Source organism: Notothenia coriiceps, unplaced genomic scaffold (genome assembly GCF_000735185.1).
Source record: "Notothenia coriiceps isolate Sejong01 unplaced genomic scaffold, NC01 NC01_scaffold00037246, whole genome shotgun sequence".
NCBI classification, from domain to species: Eukaryota; Metazoa; Chordata; class Actinopteri; order Perciformes; family Nototheniidae; genus Notothenia; species Notothenia coriiceps.
In genome coordinates this window covers 7564239-7584914 of record NW_011369947.1, presented here as the reverse complement: position 1 = coordinate 7584914, position 20676 = coordinate 7564239, and the positions used below count along the sequence as shown (strand labels likewise).

The following is a 20676-nucleotide window of genomic DNA, read 5'->3' as shown; positions in this document are numbered from 1 at the left end:
ATGTTAGATCATGACTTAAGGTATGATGAGTCAACCAGTTAAGATCCAGACGCCCGTGACTAAAATCCTTCATCCGGTTAAATATAGTTTAAAAAACCGCAATATATATCGCAGGGGAAATAAATATCGCAATGTCAGTTTTTTTCAATATCGTGCAGCTCTACGCCAGACTTTGAAAACCCGCGTCTTTGCGCTTTCATGTGTGTCCTATGTACTTCATACAAACAAAAACCCACCCACCCAATCTCCAAAAATGGCTAATCGTCGAAAAATCCACATGGTAACTTTAAATAAAGAAATTCAATTCAACAATATGCTAATTACTTATTCATTATCTTTTTATTTGTAAATATATCATCCAATCATGACAATTAAATATACAAAAAATCAGGATTCAGCTTTCCAAAACCAGAGAACGAGAGCATGCGACATCATGGTATTCATTTTTATTCATTCACACATTGTTTATGGAATAATTCAGTGAGCCGTTTAACTTTGCTCCGTCTTCTGTAATAATAACTTGTTGTTTGCATGACTCCCTTTTGAAATGGAACACTAGTTCCCAATCATGGCTGGTTATCCTGCGTGGCAGCTGTAAACAGACTCTTTGTCACTCAGTGACTCAATAGATTTAACAGGTGGATGCGAGATGCATACTAACATGAAAGTGTATAAGACAGTCAGTCTCCCCTCCAGCTAAGTGGCCGGTTCAGAGACAATGTCATCTCTGTCAGAGGCACAGAGGGCTGCAGTTTTGATCGAGTTGAACACAAGGCACGGAGGGAGAGGAAATGGAAGGAGCCGTTAACCTTTTCAGTTGTTGAATAATGGAAATGCAAATAATGTCAGGCCCGGTCCGGTGTCACTGCTCATTTATCCTGCACTGTATTTTTAAGGGTATATCCTTGGGATTCTATTGGTTTTCATGCACTTACTCTATCTATAACTACTTGTGTATAGCAATGCTTGAGCTAATCAAAAAGCTAGCAGCTGGTCTTTTTAACTGGCATACAACAAACAAAATCACATAAAGGTCTCAAAATGTCAAATTTGAAATGCAAATCTGAAATTACTAGATGAGAAAGTCATTATCTGTCAAATATCTCACGTCTAAATAAATATATTTCTAGAGATTTGGAGCTCAGCAACATGCGTTAATGTGCCAGTCATAAAGAAACCATATAACACTTTGTAATCCTTCCTTACAAACCAAAAAAATATGCCCGCATTGCCAACAGCGTTCTTGAAACCCTTGTCTGGCCCATTGGCGTCTTTTCATTCAGTTTCTCCTGTGTTTGCAGTGCGTACCAGGTGGTGGTGGAGGAGGAACGTCCACGCAGAGCACGAGGCACAGCAGAAATCCTGCGCTGCTACCCAGTTCCCATTCACTTCCAGAACGCCACGCTCCTAAACTCCCAGTACTACTTCACCGCTCAGTTCCCCGCCGGCGGCATCCACTCGCCCCAGCCCTTCACTGTGGGGGACAACAAGACCTACAACGGCTACTGGAACGCCGCTCTGCTGCCTCAGAAGAGCTACAGCATCTACTACCAGGCTGTCAGCACTGCCAACGGGGTGGGTGCTTCTAAAAACATGTCTTTTATTCATGCAGTTCAGTTGAAGAGGCACTTAACACGAGCATGGTGTTTCTAAATAGGACTTTATTCAAAAATACAGTATGACCATTCTGTGTTTTCTTTACAACTAGTGGTAGAAAGGAGGCTAACCAAGAATCTAACTGCAATACTTGACTTGACTATTATTTCCATTTTCTGATGCATTGTACTTCTACTCGACTACATTTTAAAGTGGAATACTGTAAATGTTACTTTACTACATTTATTTTTCATTTAAAGATTTTAAAAAAGCAAGACATGATCAGTTTCAATGATTGAGTAATGTAAACAAGCAGAATCCCTTTGGACCATAAAAAAATCTGCATTTGTGTTATTTATCAATTATCCAGGTATATGACACGTAAATATTATTCTACTCTCTATAAGGAACACATTTTGAGACTGTAAACGCATTATGTTTAATACTTTAGGACTTAAGTAAGTTACATTGTGGAATTAGTACTTTTATACATGTACAGGTATACAAATAATTCTTCCACTGCTGGTTATAAAAGAAAATATTATTGCAAAGAGAACAAACGGAGGCAAAAAATAACACTTTACATGCTGAGTGTTGAATTCCCGGGTTGACAGTTTATTGTTGGCAGCGTCTCTTACGGTACCGTGCTAATAGGCATATAATCTACCTCTGCAACTTGACGATTGGATTAGCATAGTCGAGAAACGTCTAATTTGTTTACTTAATTTAATAAACCTCAAGCACTAACATCAGAATAAACAAATGCCACAGAATTGAAAGTAGTATTGTTTTCTAGTGTCTTATAGAAGACTGACTCTAACCTTCTGCCTAGTCAAACATCGCCTTTTCTTTTTAAACCCTTTGCATATCCACTTTAAAGTATACACAAAACAATGCTAAATATTATGGTGGGTTAAGGAGACTGAACGGCTGTCAGATTGAAAGTGGCTGAGTAGAGAAGTCCCTGACTCTACAAAGAGGCAGACACATGCACACAGCAGCACAATTGCATTTGGCCTCTGATAGATGTGTCAGTCCTCTGGTGGGCTGTACCAACAGCACTGTCTCCACTCTTAATAAGCTGCAGCAGGGTCAAGCATTGAATACAGAGCTGTGTGCGTTGACATGCGCTCTGCCTCCATTACCGTGGCCCCGTTCTCCTGCCTCTTCCTATGGAGCTGTATGCCGAATACCAGACGAGCCTTTGATCAATGGCATTTAAGAGAGGCAGTTGTCCCAGCGGCAGTTAAGTGTGGAAGGCAGGAAACGACAACGGGGTTACCGATCTCACAGGTCGCAGCCTCTGTCTTCGAGTGGCACTTGGAGGAGCCCTCCCTCCGCGGAGACACAGCCGACAGCTCAATGGCGACTTCAAGAGCCCAACCGATTATGGTCCTGAATTAGAATCACCATAAACAGCCTCCTTGAGAAACACCGTCACGTCTTTTAAGAAGGCAATAGAAGTAACGTGAGGCCGGGCTGAATCCAATTAGCGAGTTTGCTCTTGAGAGAGAAGCACTGGCGGACTGAAACTTTCCAGGTTGAACTGGTGAGCGATGTGAAGAGGCTGATAGTGCTCGTCCTCGCACACACGGAATGGAAGAGCCCCTCGTTGACACAGCAGAAAGCTCTGTTTCTGTAATGGACATTTCTGATGAAATTTCCACATTCAATGCTTTGTTTTACACTGGCCAAATGCACTCTCTTTCATGAAGCCATTACTGTCATATACTGCAAGCTTTAATTAATGTCTAACCATGTTAGAGTGATTTGTGTGGTCCTCTTAGACTAAATTAGCACTTAGAGAAGGTGAGTGCCATCCATGTATAGTTTTTGCGTTCTATTCAAATAAAAATCTAATATATCTTCTAATGTTGCTTTAAACAAAAGCACCATCTGACAGCTTAAAAGCGGCAGTAATGTGAATACACACGCACCGAGAATCACATGAACATTGATGTTTTTTCTCTTCATTGAACCTCTCATGGCCTCTAAATGCTGTCCCTCCCATGTGTGCTCACTGCTCATTGGACAGCTTGGCTGGGTCAAATCCAGGGACACATCTCTCGTGTCTTTTGTGTTGTATTCATTCCCTTTCCGTTCCTGTCTGTGTCCTTTTTCCTGTTCAACAGACCATTGTTGACAACAAACTTCTCTGCCAGCAGCGAGAGCCGCGTTTCTTTTTTTTTTGTATGTTGTTGAAGGCTGTTGTGAGAGCTCAAACTCCATTACATATTCAGAAAGGCTCCCTGACGTGTCATTTTGGAGCGCCGCATGCTGGGTTGGTGTATCTTGTCACAGGGCTCTGGTTTCTCCACAGTGGCTGACCACCTTGAGCCGCGGGCTGCCGACAGATCGCTGTTGGCTGACAAATCAGCAGCTCAGCACCACTAATCTGTGCTGTAGGCCCTCTCGCCTAACTGCGTTTTGTGTCACAGTCATTGAGCTCAACAGATGATAGGGGACAGCGTGGAACTGACCGAGCTGTTTTGTTGTAACCCGTGTCTTCTTAGAAAGCTGTTGTTGCAAGTGTGTGTCTTTTGTGTGTCATATTAAACTCTGCTTCTCTTTCCCCCCTCTTTCATTTGTCTTATTTGCACAGGAGACTAAAATCGACTGCGTTCGAGTAGCCACCAAAGGTAGGGATAGATCTTAACATCCTTTGCGCATGATTTCTGAGAACTAACAAAATTAACATGAACTTTATATGAACCAACAGTCACATCTCGCACACCTCATTAGGTTTATTGATGATGTTTAATGTGTTACCATTTACAAATGTCTTAAAAAGACTAAAAATGTGAGTCTTCACATCAATATATTGACCAAGTAGATGTTTTTTTCCATGAGTCGGAGACAGCCTATGTGCCCATTGAGGTCTGTAGGTACTTAGCTATGCTGCTTGTACGTCCTGCTCCACACATTACAGCCAATGAAGTCTAAGCACCATTGATCCAGGAGCAGAATTGATAAGGCCGGAGGGAGCCCCAGTCACGCCACATTCTGGGCAGTGAGAGATCCTGTCACATGCTCTGACAATCTTGTATATTTTGCACCTCCACTATGGATTTCATGCGGAGCTCCAGATATCTCTACATGGCTCAATAGTTTAAATTAAATGACACAGAGGTAACAGAGGTAGCAGAATCATATATAGGTAATTTCTCACCTGAAGGGACACATGTTAATGCACTACGTATGGCCCGGGGAGATATGTGTGAAATTGCTTTTGCTAACATGCCAAAGTAAATTGTGAAATGCCTTCTAATATTGTAATGTTGCATGATGAAGGGAAATGTTGGTGTGGCTGTTTTTCAGCTTCAGTGTGGCCTGTCTCTTTTTCTCTGTCTCTCTCTACTGCATGCTATCCTGGATCCACTGACTCTACTCAGCCGCCATACTTGTGACTCAGCTCACAACGCCGTACATCCGCATCGCCCCAGCAGCCGGGGACAGCCAACTAACAGGTCAGACCCGCTGCTTTCCAAAAACATTCTCTGAGCATCTCAATTATTCTGTCCACAGCTTGGTTTGACCCACTACGTGTTTAATGAGGCAGCAATCCTGATGATTCCTTCAACAGGAAAACAAACAAGTGGCATATTGCACGTGTGTGATTGATTCTATGCAAATAGCAGGACAATAAACACAGAGTGATTAAATCAAAGACATTGTCTTCTACCTTCATCTCCTCAGCATTACTGGACATGAAAGACCTGTTTGAGGTGTGATTTTTGTATTTGATGTGTCGGTGTTGGAGCTTTTTGACAGGAGTTAATCCCCTTTCATGAATATTTCTCATTATTTTTGGGAAATTAAGTGCTGGTAGGTGTTGTTTGCTGCAGTCGCGAAAACTGTAAACACACAAAAGGACGCTGAAGTGCACGTCATCAAGATCCAGAGAGTTTTCAAGAGTTTCGCGGCCTATTACAATTCTGCTCAGTTTCTACTTGTTGTGTGTACAAAAGAAAGAAAGTAATTTGCCAGGCTAGAATGGAAGAGTATTGACGTGTGGCAGCGAACATACAGCCCTCACGTCTCAAATGGGGATTTGTCACTGACAGCATTTCTGTAAGATTAGCCTGTAACAGTATATTTAGATAACATCTTCTCCATCTGTCCAGACATAATTGTTAATATGTCACCTGTCTTGAAAATCCTCCACCTCTCTGCTTTAAAAAGTTGTATCTAAATAAAAGGCCTGGCTGTTGATAAGAGCACACCAGTGCGAGAACAATATGTCACAGCCAGCCCGGGATAGATATTTACCTTTTTGATAGCGAGAGAAAATGGCGACGCTGAGAGTAAACCCGCTCTAACAGATTGGTCTGACATAACAATTCATCATTCTAAATTTACCCCCAGTGACAGGGAATAATGGTGTTGTTCAGGTGGACAGTTGTCATTCCAGGGACGCTGTTTTCATCCAAGTGCTTCTTATCACTTCGCAGGGAGCATACGGTGTTAAAACAAGACGCTCCCCTCGCTCTCTTTGTGTCTCCCGTTGTTGGCTATCTCCTCCCAAGCTGATATTTAATGCGTTGGTTATTTCAGGCTTTTTTATCTTCTTGGGTATTATCTCTTGCGCCCTGCATCCTACATTTTGTATAGCCCAGCAACCGTTTGCCCCAAACATGATTAACCAAGGGTAAAGATGATGCACACTTATCTCTCGCAGTGCAGCTTGATCCTCAGAGCGCAGACGTCCACTGAGGACGGAGCAGAAGGTGGAGTCCTCAGGACAATAGGGAGTCACTTACTTTTAGAAACAAACATTACTCTCAGACAATACATGTGTATTGATATTTATGGTCCACAGAATGCCACGGAATATCAGAGTATTGATGAATCCACCTCACTCCTGCGCACAGTCGAATCAATGAGGAAATGAGGGTGTCGTTTTCTCATACTGATATTTTGCTGTAAAGAGTCCTTACTGTAAGGTAATTATTATATGTACTGCACTTTGGCTCCACCAAGAATCGTTTTAAAAATGTGCTATATAAATAAAACTTGATTTGATTTGAAATGCTAAAAGTATGGATATGCACTCTCCCGTTTGGTTAGTGTAGAACAAAAGCAAATAATCATTGGATCTGTTTCATAGTCTGCCCGATTAATTGCACTTTCTCTGTTTGATCTTTATGCATTGTGATGTTTTTCAGGAGCAGCCACGCACAAACCTGACGCTGTGGAGCCGGAGAAACAAACGGACCACACGGTGAAGATCGCCGGAGTCATCGCCGGCATCCTCCTCTTCGTCATCATCTTCTTAGGAGTGGTACTACTCATGAAGAAAAGGTAAGCCTTTCCTTTTTACTTGTTGAAATACTATTTCACATTTCTGGAAGAGCTTGGACTAACTTGCAGAAAAATAAGTAGTTTCATCATTTTGTATATTTCTCCCTCAAATGGTAGTATTGTCAGTGTCGTGGTAAATAATTAATTTGATTATGTTGATACGCCCCATTAAGGCTGTTTACAGCCATGAGATACAGTGTGCCATGAAAAATTAATCCGTTTCCACGGCACCCTCAAACAAATGTGCAGCGCTTCAATGACATTGGGATGGGAATAGGAAATAATGTTTTGAGGCCTGTGGTTTGGAGGGAGGCGGGGAAGAGATAAGAAAGAAAATATGATGAAAAGGCTCAAAAGAAAGAGGATGGCCACATAGCTGAAGGCTAAGTTTACATTAGCCTGGACCCCATACTGGAGAGAGGTCCTCAGTACATATCCCAGCTATCAGGGGAGCTCAAGCTCAGCAAATATCAACCCCCTTTGTCCACAGCAAAGCTTGAAATAACACTGTCAGGTTCTGCATAGATTTCTCTAGTTAGGCGAGGAAAAAAGAAAAAGATTCCAGTAAAACTTAGTTTGCATTAACTTTAATTTACTGTACTTTTCATTGAGTTGGATAGCGTGTGTTGAATTACATAGTAACCAGCAGTGAAGTAGAGTGGGGAGGCATAGATGTGTACTAATACAATCACCATGTATCGTGTTTATTTTTGACAGTAATATAATATTCTTCATCTTCTGTGTATAGCACAGCGATCAGTGGGTGGGTGTGAAAAGCAGCACTCAGTAATGGAATTGTTTTCAATTAGCCTTAATCAAACCAGAGATGGAGATGACTTCATTGGTTGAATTTCGTGTAACTTACTGTTGCCAACAGGGAATCGGAGTTGTGTTTAGACATTCAAAGCACTCATTAAGTTTCAACCTGGGAGGTCAGATATGGTAATTCTTTATAGATGTATAAAATGATGTGTTCACAAAAGAGGAGTTTTACTGACAGCGTGGCTGCTCTTGATTTCCCATCACATATCAATAATCTCAATATCAATATAATTAGAGAGTTCTGACCGTATTGTAATGAGCCCNCCCCCCCACCCAACAAAGCATGACATGACTCCAAGCGATCACCTTTGCCCTCATGTTCACTAGTTTACCTCCACGTATGCCACCATATCTGATTTTGTTCATTTCTACTCTTTTTTCAAACATTAATATATTTTTACTTTTTCTTTCCTTTTCATTCCATCCCCTCCCCTCCTCCACTGCTTAAATCCTACCACCACCCCACTCGGCAGAAGAACCTATCACTCCTACACTTACTACCTGTAAGTAACCACTTTGTGTAATGTTAGTGCCATGCTTCTCACCCTCACGCTGTTTCCCATGCATGCATGCAAAGGGCCATGTCATCCTCCTCCTGCTCAGAGCCATTACAGAGACCTCACTGTAATCTCTGCTGGAGGAACGGAGGACGCCACCTCCATGATGAGCGTATCACATCATACTGTATGTCACATTGGCACGACTTCTGACGAAAGCACGCAGACGCAGCTACACCCCCACAGCGTTAACCTGCCACTGAAAATACTGCAAACATAATGTCTGTTCGACTTTAAGGAGTTTGTTCATCACAAACTATGAACTGCCTTAATGATTGTACGGCTGCCCAACTCATGTCTTCAAAGGGGGGAAAAATCAATGCAGGAGCTTCTGCATTTTTACTGAGTGTGAATTTTTCATTGGCCTCCGATGATTTCATCTCTGTTGACTTGTCAAAGTAAGAGTTTTTGAAGTGCTTATCACAGTGAATCTACGGTTTAGTGCCTCAATAAGCTTGTCCAAATTCTCACTCTTTGCACACTTGTGTATACACTCAGAAATGCAGTAAATAATTCTAGGATTAGCCATGTTTATAGTTTGTTTTTTATACAGCGAAAATGGAAGCATGGGCTAACGTGTTGAACCTACCAATGTGGCTCCATATGCATGTGATAATGTGAAGTCGTTCCCTACCCCGACTCCATCTTTCATCATGAAAACATCTCATGCTTTTTAGTTTTATTTTCTTGAGCATGTTTTTGGGTTATTGCACGTCCATCCCATCAATTCTATGGTGATGGTGGAGTTGTGTCTTTAGCTGAAAATACATTATTACAGGATAACCTCCTTTCTATATAGACGTCTCCAACATCATAAAACAATAGCCGTAGCGCTCCTATACTCGCTCTTAATAGGACACGTGGTTCCAAATCACACCTCTGAATGGTAAAAGAAGCTTATTCTGCGGCTCTGGCTTCATTGCTTTAGCTCACAGGCTCCCCTCGTACGCTCTTTGTGATGGATGCCGACTAATCTGTCTTGAGATGGCTGTGATCAGAGGAGTGAATGGAGGCTGCCTCACATCAAAGAACATCTCAGAATACACCTGGAGATAATACTACTCTGAATACTCCGCGTGTCACTCATCTTAGATCACAGCTGCATTGGATGGAAAGCCCCGGTGACTTTGGAGAAGTGGTGTCATCAAAGCTAAGCGCGCACATTGGCCGAGTTAAGCAGGAAGAGATGAGGTTGTCAGTGAAACAATCAAAATCAGTTTTTGGGGATTTATTTTTTTAACAGCAAATGGGTACACATATTTGCATAAAGAGGAGATGATGGTTTCTACAATAACAAGAAAATGCATTATTTTTCACGAGAAGATAAGAGATAAAGCTTGTTTTCAAACATGTGTTTTAGTAATTATTTGGAAAATTATTCCTCCATTTGAAGGACATACTGTAATGCCTTAGACGGATTTGTCTGGAGGCGCGTTTGCTTTGATTGACAGGTCTTAGGTTAGCCAAATTGGATATTTGGCTGCTAACACGTTACAGGATGCATTTGAACGCTTAAGCCAAAATGGGCCCCTTCAAAAATGAATGTATGTGACATGAACAGCACAACGTCGACGTTTCCCTGCATTCTCCCGTCAAAATGAATTCGAGGGGTTGCGAATGTTGTGACTCCGCTCCAAAAGCTGACAGGATATCAACATAATATACAGTAATAAAAGCTGAAGGAGTAATGATTTCCTTTTGAAAATGTGCCATGACTGCAGCAAATAATAATGGATAATTAAAAACACGGCTTTGAGAAATTGCAAATAAATAAATTACCTAAGACTTCTGGATCTCTGTAACCAGCAATGTTTCCTTCGGCACAACTCCTATGATGTAAAATCAAAACATATTTACATGCAAGATGCCTATTTGAACAATTAATTTATGAGTGGCTCGAAGGTGTTGTATATCAGTTGATAACAAATTCAATGACGTCTTGATCAACTGTTATTCCCCTAGTCCTCTAATGGGGCTGTTAATGGTAGATGTATGGATATTTTGCGCACTGCAAGCAAATGGTTTCAGGAGAAATTATATGTCATGTGTTATTTTCACCGCTGTAAATTAAGAGTGTAATACAACACTTTTCAGCTAAATACATCTGGATGTTCACCGCTAGGCCTGCATCACCAATTATTTCTCTACGAGGTAATTAACAGTAGATATTGATGTACATCGTGAGAAATTGACATTGAAAATTATGCTGGAGTGAGCAAGGATGTCCATTTCAATACAACAACCCCCCATCCTCACATGTTTTCTTTATCTGTCTATGTACAGTAGCATTCATTTGAAGGCACAAGAGCATGTTAGCTAATTGGAAGGAAGATTTGCCCCTTGAGGCCGAGTTAGAAAGGTTCCCACCAAAGTGTTGCTTAAAGTTAAGTCATTATAATCATATTGTTACTTCTTTCGGGGAACTAGAATACTTATTATTAACACATATAACTTCCTAAACCCAAAGTTTATATTACCAAATTAAGGTTTTCTTAAGATTGCTTATCTGCAGTTCTGCTGACAGCCTTTGTGAGATTTCAACACACCTCTATGATTGATGAACCCCATTAATGCTCTTACGCATTCATCAAAGTCTTTTAAAGGCATGAGAACGTCCTGCAGTCGCCAAAATATGCACTTTGGGTACATTGCCAGAGGTGGCTGCGGGGGTTAGCTCGCAACACAACATCAGTCAGAGCGCTCATTAGAGATGCAGTTACATGTGTGATCAAATATATGATCATTCTTTAATCAGGTGTCTGTATACCGGACGCCCGTCGCTGCTGGGGACAGGAGGGGGATCAATAGCACGGGGCAAGGTTGCGATTGGGTTTTTATTCCTGAGAGAGTTCGATTCATCCATCAAGCAGGCTTGTTAAGTACGAGCACACTTACTGTATCACTCTGTGACTGATTGGTCAGGCTTGTCATGTGCTCCTTAAACCTCAGGTATGTGATCTGACTGAGTAGATGTCTTCTATTAACCAAGATTTTATTAATCTTTTAAAATAGGATTTAAAGTTAACCCTCTCTTAAAAGTCACATTTGGGCAGTGGTGGCCAAAATAGAAGTTTGAGGATTGACATGTCATCTCCATGTTGATTGAATAATGTGGCTTACTCACAGATCTGGCAGTTATGGAGCAACATTATTATTCATTTGTTGTTGTCTTGTTGGCGACCTGGCAAATGTAAGTCCAATAACACATCTCTTTTTGTTCTGTTGTTGGTCCCTGCCACTTTCTGAGTGAAAAGACTGGATCTACTGTATAGTTGCTAAATGCTTTACTTGGCAAGCAGGTAGTTGCTAATTTTGTTTATCTGCTGTTTGTTGCAGAGAAGGTGTACTGTGGATTTATATAGCTTTTACACCTTTAACAGCTGCCTGTTGAGGCTGAAAGCAGGGAACCAGAAACCATGAAGTTGCGGGCTGGATAGCTAAACAATGAAAAAACTCTATTTAAAGCTCTTTAAAAATGGGAAGACCTATGTTAGACTTAGGGTGTTTCTCAATCTCGAGTAAAGCTGCTCCAGAGCCACTATTTCAAGCATACTACGTCATCGAGTGCCGCCGAAGGACTGTTCCAATGTCCAGCATACTTGGAATTCTACCGAGGCCGGCGTACTTCGTAGCGAGACATTTCGAGGCTGCACATGTGTAGACTCCGCTGTCTTAAAATCCCCACAATGCTTTGCGCACGGACCAATTTCCCCAAATCTGTGGCGGAAAATGTAAGGCGGGGCCTCTCATATGACGCACACCTGCTCGCCTGTTCCACTCTTTGTTTTCCGAATGCCAGGAAGTATTCTTGCCTCGCTTCTGAAGCAAGTGACTCGGAAGACATGTGCTACCAAGCAAGCGTAATCGACATTGAGAAACATCCTGTGGCTGATTTATTGAGTTGCATTTACTTCAGAATGTTGTTGCTCTGTGTCTAATTGATACATTATTTACTCCGTTGATTTTCAAATGATTACGTGAAAGGCGCTTAGGTACACCTTTTTATATATACAGTCTATGGTACACACCAGTTAAAGGGTCTTGTTTTTAATGTACCATGCCTGACAGCAAAGAAAGTATGATTATATTCATAGATATATTATACAAATTTGAAGCCATGTTTCCACAACATATCTACTCTTGAATTTAGTCTAAATATTGGTGTTATGTTTTGGGGTTTCTGCCTGCTGTTTTATTGAATCAGCTCAGAGGAAGTGATTTTGTTCAGGAGAGACCAGTCCATATCCATCTGGCAGGTGGTCATTCATATCCTAAATCCCTGATGGTTTGATGTGTGCATACAATTCATTGAGTGGGTCTGATGGTAAACAAACCTGTATGCCACTAGCTGCTGATATTCACTGAACTCATGCAGTGATATATCGAGAATAGAAAAAATGGCTTGAATTGCTTCCTTTTTACCGGAAACACACAGACGTATAAATCATCATTCATGGGAGGCCTACTAAACGCACCATGTATAACACAATGTGCTCAGGGCAAACACCTTCATTATACCTACCAGCCGAACATGCAGCAAGAATCACATTAATTGGTACAAGCTTTGCAGATTTTTGCACCGACGAGCTCTGAATGTTGATGAGGAGGGGGAGAGAGGAAGAGCAGCTCGAGCAGGGCGAAGGGATCTCATGCTTGGAGTGATAGTTTCAGTGCATACGTTTTTAAAATGAATTGTCATTTACAAAGTGTCTGTTACACTTTGGCTCTCTTGCTACTTACTTAACTCTTTATATATATACATGTAATGGGATTCAGAGACAGGCAAGGTAATAGTATAAAAAAGTGTACATTATTAGCACAATACAATATATATAATATATATTTTGTAAAATATGTATAATATTTTTTTTCTTATTAAAAGAAAACATTATATTAAATACAGTTCATTTTATTTCTTGATTTAAATCAAAATAAAGTATATTTAATGATCATTAAATAATATGAATATAATTAAATATAGGAACAAGGAAACCTGAGACTAAAACGTTTTCTTGTAAGTTTGTCTTCAACTGCCGAAATAGGAAAATACATTTAAAAGAAAAGTACTTTAACAGATACACAATGTAAAAAATCAATGTCTTTCTAAAGGTTACTCTAAAATGTTATTTACAATATCTGAATATAAGCTTTTGCTTGAACCAAAAACATAATTTTTCAAGGTTCTTTATTTAGTCAAACGAACTTAGCTACAGTGTAGGTATGCCAATGAAAATCTTGTGTCAAAGGCTTCTGCAACAGAGCAACACAAAACACAGATAAACAGAAAAAATAGAGCAAAATAGTTTTTGAAATAGTGAAATAAGAGTCTATATGCAAGTTATTGAAATAGGATATATCGGTAAATCATTTTAAAATAATGTTTAAGTAGCAGCCAGATGAATATTAGGGATGTTGTTTCGACAGTTCAGGTCTGTTTACAGTCTTATTGCCTGTGGGATGAAACTCCCTGAGTTGACAATGTTAATGTTATTTCTAATCTCTCTCAGTGGTATTTTTTAGTACAACTAATTCCTATCTTTAAAAAGTGAATCAAACATGAGTTATGAAGATCAAACTTCACTTCAGTTTTTGTGTGAAAAAATACAAATTTGTACAGAATCGATGAAAGCAATCATTTGGCAGATAAACGATTTTCCTGTCACTGAATAGTCTGCATTCAGAAATAGTTTCTATCGTTGTTGCTGAGGTTTCTCCTGCTAAAGTAAATGAATAGGACTGAGATAGAAATATGATAGATAGACAGGAAAGAACGTGTGAAAGATGGAGACATGTTTGAATTGAGACACAGTGCAAACAACCACTGAAGTGCCCCCACTGCGCGAATCAAAGACGCTTCTGTTGCCCCTCCCAGCTGCGTGTCACTCACCTAACACACACACACACACACAAATGCTGTGGGTGTGTGTGGATCCTCTAATGAAGCCTTCTTTGTCCCGGTGTCACGAGGTTTAGGCTGTGCCAGTGCAGAAATGAGGCCCACCATGCTGAGCCTAAGGTTTTGAAGCTTTTAGAAGTTGCAGCGGCATCACCTCCCGCAGAACTGAGATTCTGGCAAACAGGCGCAGACACACAACTCACGCGGCTTCCTTTGTGTTGTAGCTGCACTCACAGAGTTCGGAGCTCTGCTCACTTAGATCCTAGATCTGCCACGACTGTCATGTACGGCCTGCAGACAATCCCTCTAATGAGAGTTGCCTAATATAGTTACCTGCAGTGTTATCTCGGTCTTTATTTCTACAAACACCTCTGCCATCTGTCTGCCTCTTCCTTCATATGCACATTCACTGCTGCTCACAGACATTTGTGATTTTATTGTTGGGCATGCCTGCAAGCAATCAGTCCTGTACATTTCTTGTTGGAATCTTTCAATGTGTAGCTTTTACTCCAACTATCCGGGGATATGATAAATGGTCACATTCATCAAGATGCACAAACACTCAACTCCACACTTCCTCGTACTATCTCTGTCAGCACATCAGAGCCAGTAATATAGTCATCTATCATTACATGTTCCCCTCTTACAAATGAGGAGAGAATAGCATGCCAATTAATCTTCATCTAACACCCACGGTGCCTTGCAAACATCCCACTATTGCTGGTGCTTTCCTCATTTTGGCACTGGTGTCTGTGCAGCCTCGATTATCTCCAACGCTCATTCTTCAGCAGCTACACGGGCCAGGAAAGAGAATCCTAACAGACGCGGGAACAGGAACAGTGATACAGTTTTAAAACATGGATTATAGTTGCTCCTAATAGTCTTCTCCATGAGTGCACACAGTGCTGAATCAGTTTTAAGATTGCCTCGGGTACATACACTCCCCCCCTCCCCACCTCACGCCTCCCTTTGACAATATGAAGCTATATCGTAAAAAAAGAGACAAGATTGCCATTTTGTTTCCGACTCTAATTGCAGATTAAAGACAAAAAGTGAGTCCGGCAGATGAAAATGTCACTACTTTGTCACTTTGCGTTCTGAAGAACGGATCCACTATTAGCCTCACGTCGCGGCCTTCAGAGCAAATGACTGTTTGAAGGCAGCGGGGGCCTGTCGCCATATGGCACCAGACAGCGACAAAATTGAATAAACAGAGGAGATTTGCGAAAACAAAGCAGCAGGAGTGCATCATTAGATCGCAGTTGTCCGTGAGAGAGACTGCAATTCAAATAGGCAGAGGGGTCACACAGAGAGTAACAAAGTGCGGGGATCAGTGTGAGGGCTGCCATAGTTAATTCTCACTCCGCTCACTCCCCTCCAGCTACAGAGCAGCCGCAGACATCAGACACCGCTACAGCTTACTGTGTTGCTGCTCAAGCTGTTTGCCGTTTTTCTGATGTCTCTGGAAATACACTGTACCGGGTTAACTCCTCAGAGTGTTAATGAGAAGCATTATTTATCAACCTGGGGACATTTTATTATGCAAGTGGTGATTTCTGGAAGGTTAAAGGTCGGCTTCAGAACAGCACCCCTTCAGGCATTCAGTCTTAGTACAGTTCAGGGTCAAAGGTTGAGAAACCCAGCAAACTTGTTTAGACTCAAAAAGTCCAACTTTTAAAATATTTGAGTTTCTCATTTTGCAGCATAATTATTCAATGTATGCAGTCATTTTTCAGTTTGCCTTGCTTTATTATTTTATATAAATAGATGTTCATTATCATAACAAGAATCAGAATGATCTTTTTTGTAATATCTCTTGCTGTGTAGTTGCATTAAAATGAAATAATACAAGCAGTAATAAACTAAGTATAGACTGTCATGGTAATGTTGCATCGACTGTTGAGCAGACTTTAATCAAATGTATTACAGTCTTACACATAATAATGTATGTCAATATTTAATATATCCCATGTAGTGTTTCAGGGACAACGTACTGAGTTAGCACAGTTATTCATTCAAGTGTAATAGTTTTTTAATCAACTTAATAGTTAATATGCTTTTGCAACACTTTGTGGTGATCTTCACTATTGCGATATACATTTAGTCCACTCTGTTTATAACAGTAAGAATGGTCATACTGTAACATTAGATAATAGAAAACGTATGAGAGAAATCATACAAGTTATAAATAATAAAGTGTGTGTGTGTGTGTGTGTGTGTGTGTGTGTGTGTGTGTGTGTGTGTGTGTGTGTGTGTGTGTGTGTGTGTGTGTGTGTGTGTGTGTGTGTGTGTGTGTGACTGTGTGTGTGTGTGTGTGTGTTTTATTGTCTAAACGGCATCGTGTAAGTTTCGCTGAAAGGCGTCACAGAGGTCCACGCACAGTGTACCCACCCCCGTTGACAGTTCACGAGCGCGTCCATAGTGTCTCACGGTCCCGTCCCGTCCACCCAGTAAGAAAATCCCCACTACACCACTGCTCATGACCCTTGCATGTGTGTTTTGACCAGGGACAAACAGCGAGCCCTGGTCACAAGACCTTAAAGTCTCGCTGGTGTACAAAGGGGGGAAAAGTTCATGACTAAAGAGCTGAGTGTGGACAGCTGTATCGGGGAAAGTTCAAAATCTTGTCTGATCCCGTTATTCACAGTCAGTAAAGTGAAGCCAGGACAGATGAGGTGAGGTGAGCTCGGCATCTGCTTTTACAAACTTAGAATCCATCTGCAGTCTTTTTATGCTTACAGTACACGTTGATCTGTGCTTGTGTGCGCTTCCCTGTGCGTTCACTCCCTACACAATGCTCTAATGGTGTTTGATCTGGAGCAGATTGCTTGTAGGCTCCAGCACATCAGCTCAAAGTAGGTCAATAAAAGCAGGTTGACTGTTTCAGTTCACCGTTCAGCAGCCTGTATTCTCCCGCCCCCAAAATCCTATAGCTAATTTTAAATCATCAGGGCCCCTGATGTATTTGGGTTAGGGTGTCACACCTTTCCATACTTTCAAGGATTTATGTGGCACTGCTTGAAAAAGCCTAATAATAAAACCTAATGTGACCGCAACCCAGGAAACATTAGCCATCTCATTACATCTGAGTCATTTCCCCCCCCCCTGCGTCATATCAGATCAATTCAGGAGCAGTCATTGTTGCTTTGGTCTGATTGATGTTTTTTTATTTCTTCTAAAGGAAATTGGCCAAGAAGCGTAAGGAGACTTTGAACAGCACCCGCCAGGAGATGACAGTGATGGTCAACTCCATGGACAAGAGCTACACGGAGCAGGGCACCAACTGTGACGAGGCCCTGTCGTTCATGGACACACACAACCACACGCTGAACACACGCAGCGAGTGTGCGCTCACACTCAACGGCCGCAGCGAGTGTGCGCTCACACTGAATGGACGAAGTGAATGTGCGCTCACACTGAATGGACGAAGTGAATGCGCGCTAACGCTCAACGGGCGCAGCGAGTGTGCGCTCACTCTCAACGGGCGAGGTAAGATGGCCCTTCATCATACACACACTACACACACAGCATGGTGGAAGCAATTTATTTGGTTTGGTCAGGTGAGAAGGAAATCAGAGTTGGCTGCACACCAAATATTCCCACTGGAACAACCTTTACATTTGAGTCTTGGTCCTCTTCCAAGTGAACTGTGGAGTTTATGGGGGAACATATTCAGGAAAAAAAACAGTTTGATAATAAATCCTCATCATTGACTCCCCCACAAAAAACATCCAAATCTGCAAAACAATAGGTATCAAAGCTCATCGTGAGACCATGTGACTGTTTCCTATTATCAAGATTTGAGTGTTTATCTATTCGCCCTTTTTGGTCATTTACCACATCCAGTTTCATAAATGAGTGAAAATGGGTTTTTAATGGAGAGCCGTCTAAATGTCTTTGTTTTTCTGTGTTTGCCTTGTTCTAACCTAGACTCTATTCAGCCATTGCAAACTATTTTAAACTGAATTTGTAGCTTTGGAAAATCTACCAGTTATTACCGGTGCTAGTGTTAGCCAATAGGGAATGGGCTTCTTCATATTAGTTTAACAGATTTAACTTTTTTCTTAAACAAGAGATTCATCCCTTTACTTAAATGACACGATTGACAGGCATATAACTTAACTTAAAGGTGGGTTAGGTAATTTTGGAGAAACCAGCTCGAGTGCGCTAGAATTTGAAAATACACAGCCGGAACAAATCTGCCACTTCCTTACAGAGCCCCTCCTCCAACACACACGAACGCGCACATGACCAATGAGGGCACGAGATAAGTTTGTGCACAGATGGAAGGCTGACAGGCAGGTAGGCCATCCAGTTATTTTAGCCGGACCGGCTCAGATGATTGGTCGAGCTTTTTACAGCGCTACGGCTTCCACAGATGACATTTTTTAATGGATTTTTTGTCAAAGCACTTCAGATATTCATTGCTATCGGGATGTTAAGAGCATTCCATGGAATATAACAAAAAGTGTATCTCGAGCCGGTTTCTCAAACTTACCTACCCCACCTTTAAACCCAGATATATTTTAATAGTCAGTAAGCTATTTGTTTTTTCAAAGCATTATGCACATTAAGTACCCAGCCCACCTGGGCTGACTACACACATAAAAAACCGAGCAATAACATAGTTTGATAGAACAGATGAAATACACCTTTATGCATGCAACAACAAAGCACTTATGAACACAATCCATCTCCTTAGACATTACAGCCATTAATCGCACATCTGAGACACAGACTGTGCCTTTAACACATCAAACATAAAGTGTCTCCCACTATTTGAGCAGGCATTTTACGCTTTGCCTGTAAACAGGTACCTACATTGATCAGTCATAGAAAAACAAATAAATCAGGACATTCGGCAGACATTTCAATGTAACGCCTATATCTAAGAGTGTGATATAAAGGACACTAGAACAAAAAGTGCATTTCGTTTCCGACCTCTCTTCGATCACACAGGTGACACTTTCTATTTTCCTCTGAAATTGAGTGGAAGTGTCCGGTTTCCACCGCCAGAGGCAAGTAACCTCTCCACTGAGCTCAGACAGACCTCTGCTCTCTGCTCAGGTCACAGGTGACACCGTGCTCTGGATGGTAAATTACTTTCTCAATGTTGGTTTACAGTGTACTCCAAACTTCTTGTGACCATTTCTGTTAATCATTTTCAAATGTTATTCTTTTAAACCTAATTATACTAAAACATAATTCATTTATTTATCTATTTACAAGAATTGGATAAGTTATGCGGCCCAAAAATAATTATTTGATAGTTTTTAGAAAATGAGTTTGTCATTATACATGTTGATTAATCAATACCACAGTTTCAACGTAAAAATAATATTCATGATAATAATATTAGTTTACTATGAGGTGTGCTGCACTATGACTCAACTGGTATAGCTGCATTCAAATTGCAAACACTTATTAGCAATCTCTAAGGAGTCTTCAAAAATCAATATAATCCAGGCTACTTCAAATCCCTAACCACACTTTAAATTGAACAGTAAACACAAACTCCAAGTTCCTGAACTCAGCACCTTCTGTTTCCAATTCAAGGAGGAAACACACAACACACACTAGATGTGCTTTTGTGCAATAACCTATTAATTTCCTCTGTCCCAGGTTAAACGTAATGCTTTGTTGATGGACAGCTCAGCTAAATCTGCACCCAGGGCTTGACCTGGTATAATCCCAGTCAAAACCATCAGATTAAAACTCCATAGCAGCTTCTGTCTACACACCCCTGCAGGGGGATGAGCCCCAAAGATGCTCTGACCTTGATTAACTGTCTGCAAGTGTGGATGTTCAAATCTGGCCCTCTGTCTGCCACTGCAAATGATTTAAATGCATTACTTTTGTACCCAGAGTGATGCCTTTAATGCCGTTCCTAAGCCCCCCGATGTCTCCATGACCTTATATGCCTGTCAATCGTGTCATTTGGGCTCTAAACACCATGGCAGACAGATTATAGTCCTGAACATACTGCACTCGTGACCTTAACCATATTAGCATGGAAGTTGGATCTGTTGGTGACACATGAGCAGTGACAAGCTTTGACTGGTGTGCTTTTTAATTGTGCTATACTTTAATACGTCAATTTTTGTATTTATTTACTTATTTAGTTTTCATATTGTTCAACTATACCTGAGCATTTTCCATTCTACTGTATGCTACATTATATTTATTCAACTGCATTTCATTTATGCTCCATTGTATTCATTTTTACTTTACATCTACTTAAAGGTGGGGTAGGTAAATTTGAGAAACCGGCTCGAGATACACTTTTTGTTATATTCCATGGAATGCTCTTAACATCCCGATAGCAATGAATATCTGAAGTGCTTTGACAAAAGATCCATAAAAAAATTTCATCTGTGGAAGCCGTGGTACTGTAAAAAGCACGACCAATCATCTGAGCCGGCCCGGCTAAAATAACTGGATGGCCTACCTGCCTGTCAGCCTGTCAGCCTTCCATCTGTGCACAAATTTATCTCGTGGCCTCAT

At 41.1% G+C, this 20676-nt stretch overlaps 1 protein-coding gene across 1 annotated transcript in view; it reads left to right on the top strand.

Annotated features, from left to right (window-relative positions):
• LOC104966351 (receptor-type tyrosine-protein phosphatase mu-like) overlaps positions 1-20676 on the top strand; it is a 56918-nt gene that overhangs the window by 19309 nt on the left and 16933 nt on the right. Inside the window, exons 5-10 of the mRNA XM_010795540.1 lie at positions 1302-1575; positions 4199-4235; positions 4989-5063; positions 6762-6897; positions 8193-8222; positions 17354-17661. Of these exons, the coding sequence (XP_010793842.1) occupies positions 1302-1575; positions 4199-4235; positions 4989-5063; positions 6762-6897; positions 8193-8222; positions 17354-17661 (860 nt within the window). The remainder of the gene's footprint in view (positions 1-1301; positions 1576-4198; positions 4236-4988; positions 5064-6761; positions 6898-8192; positions 8223-17353; positions 17662-20676) is intronic.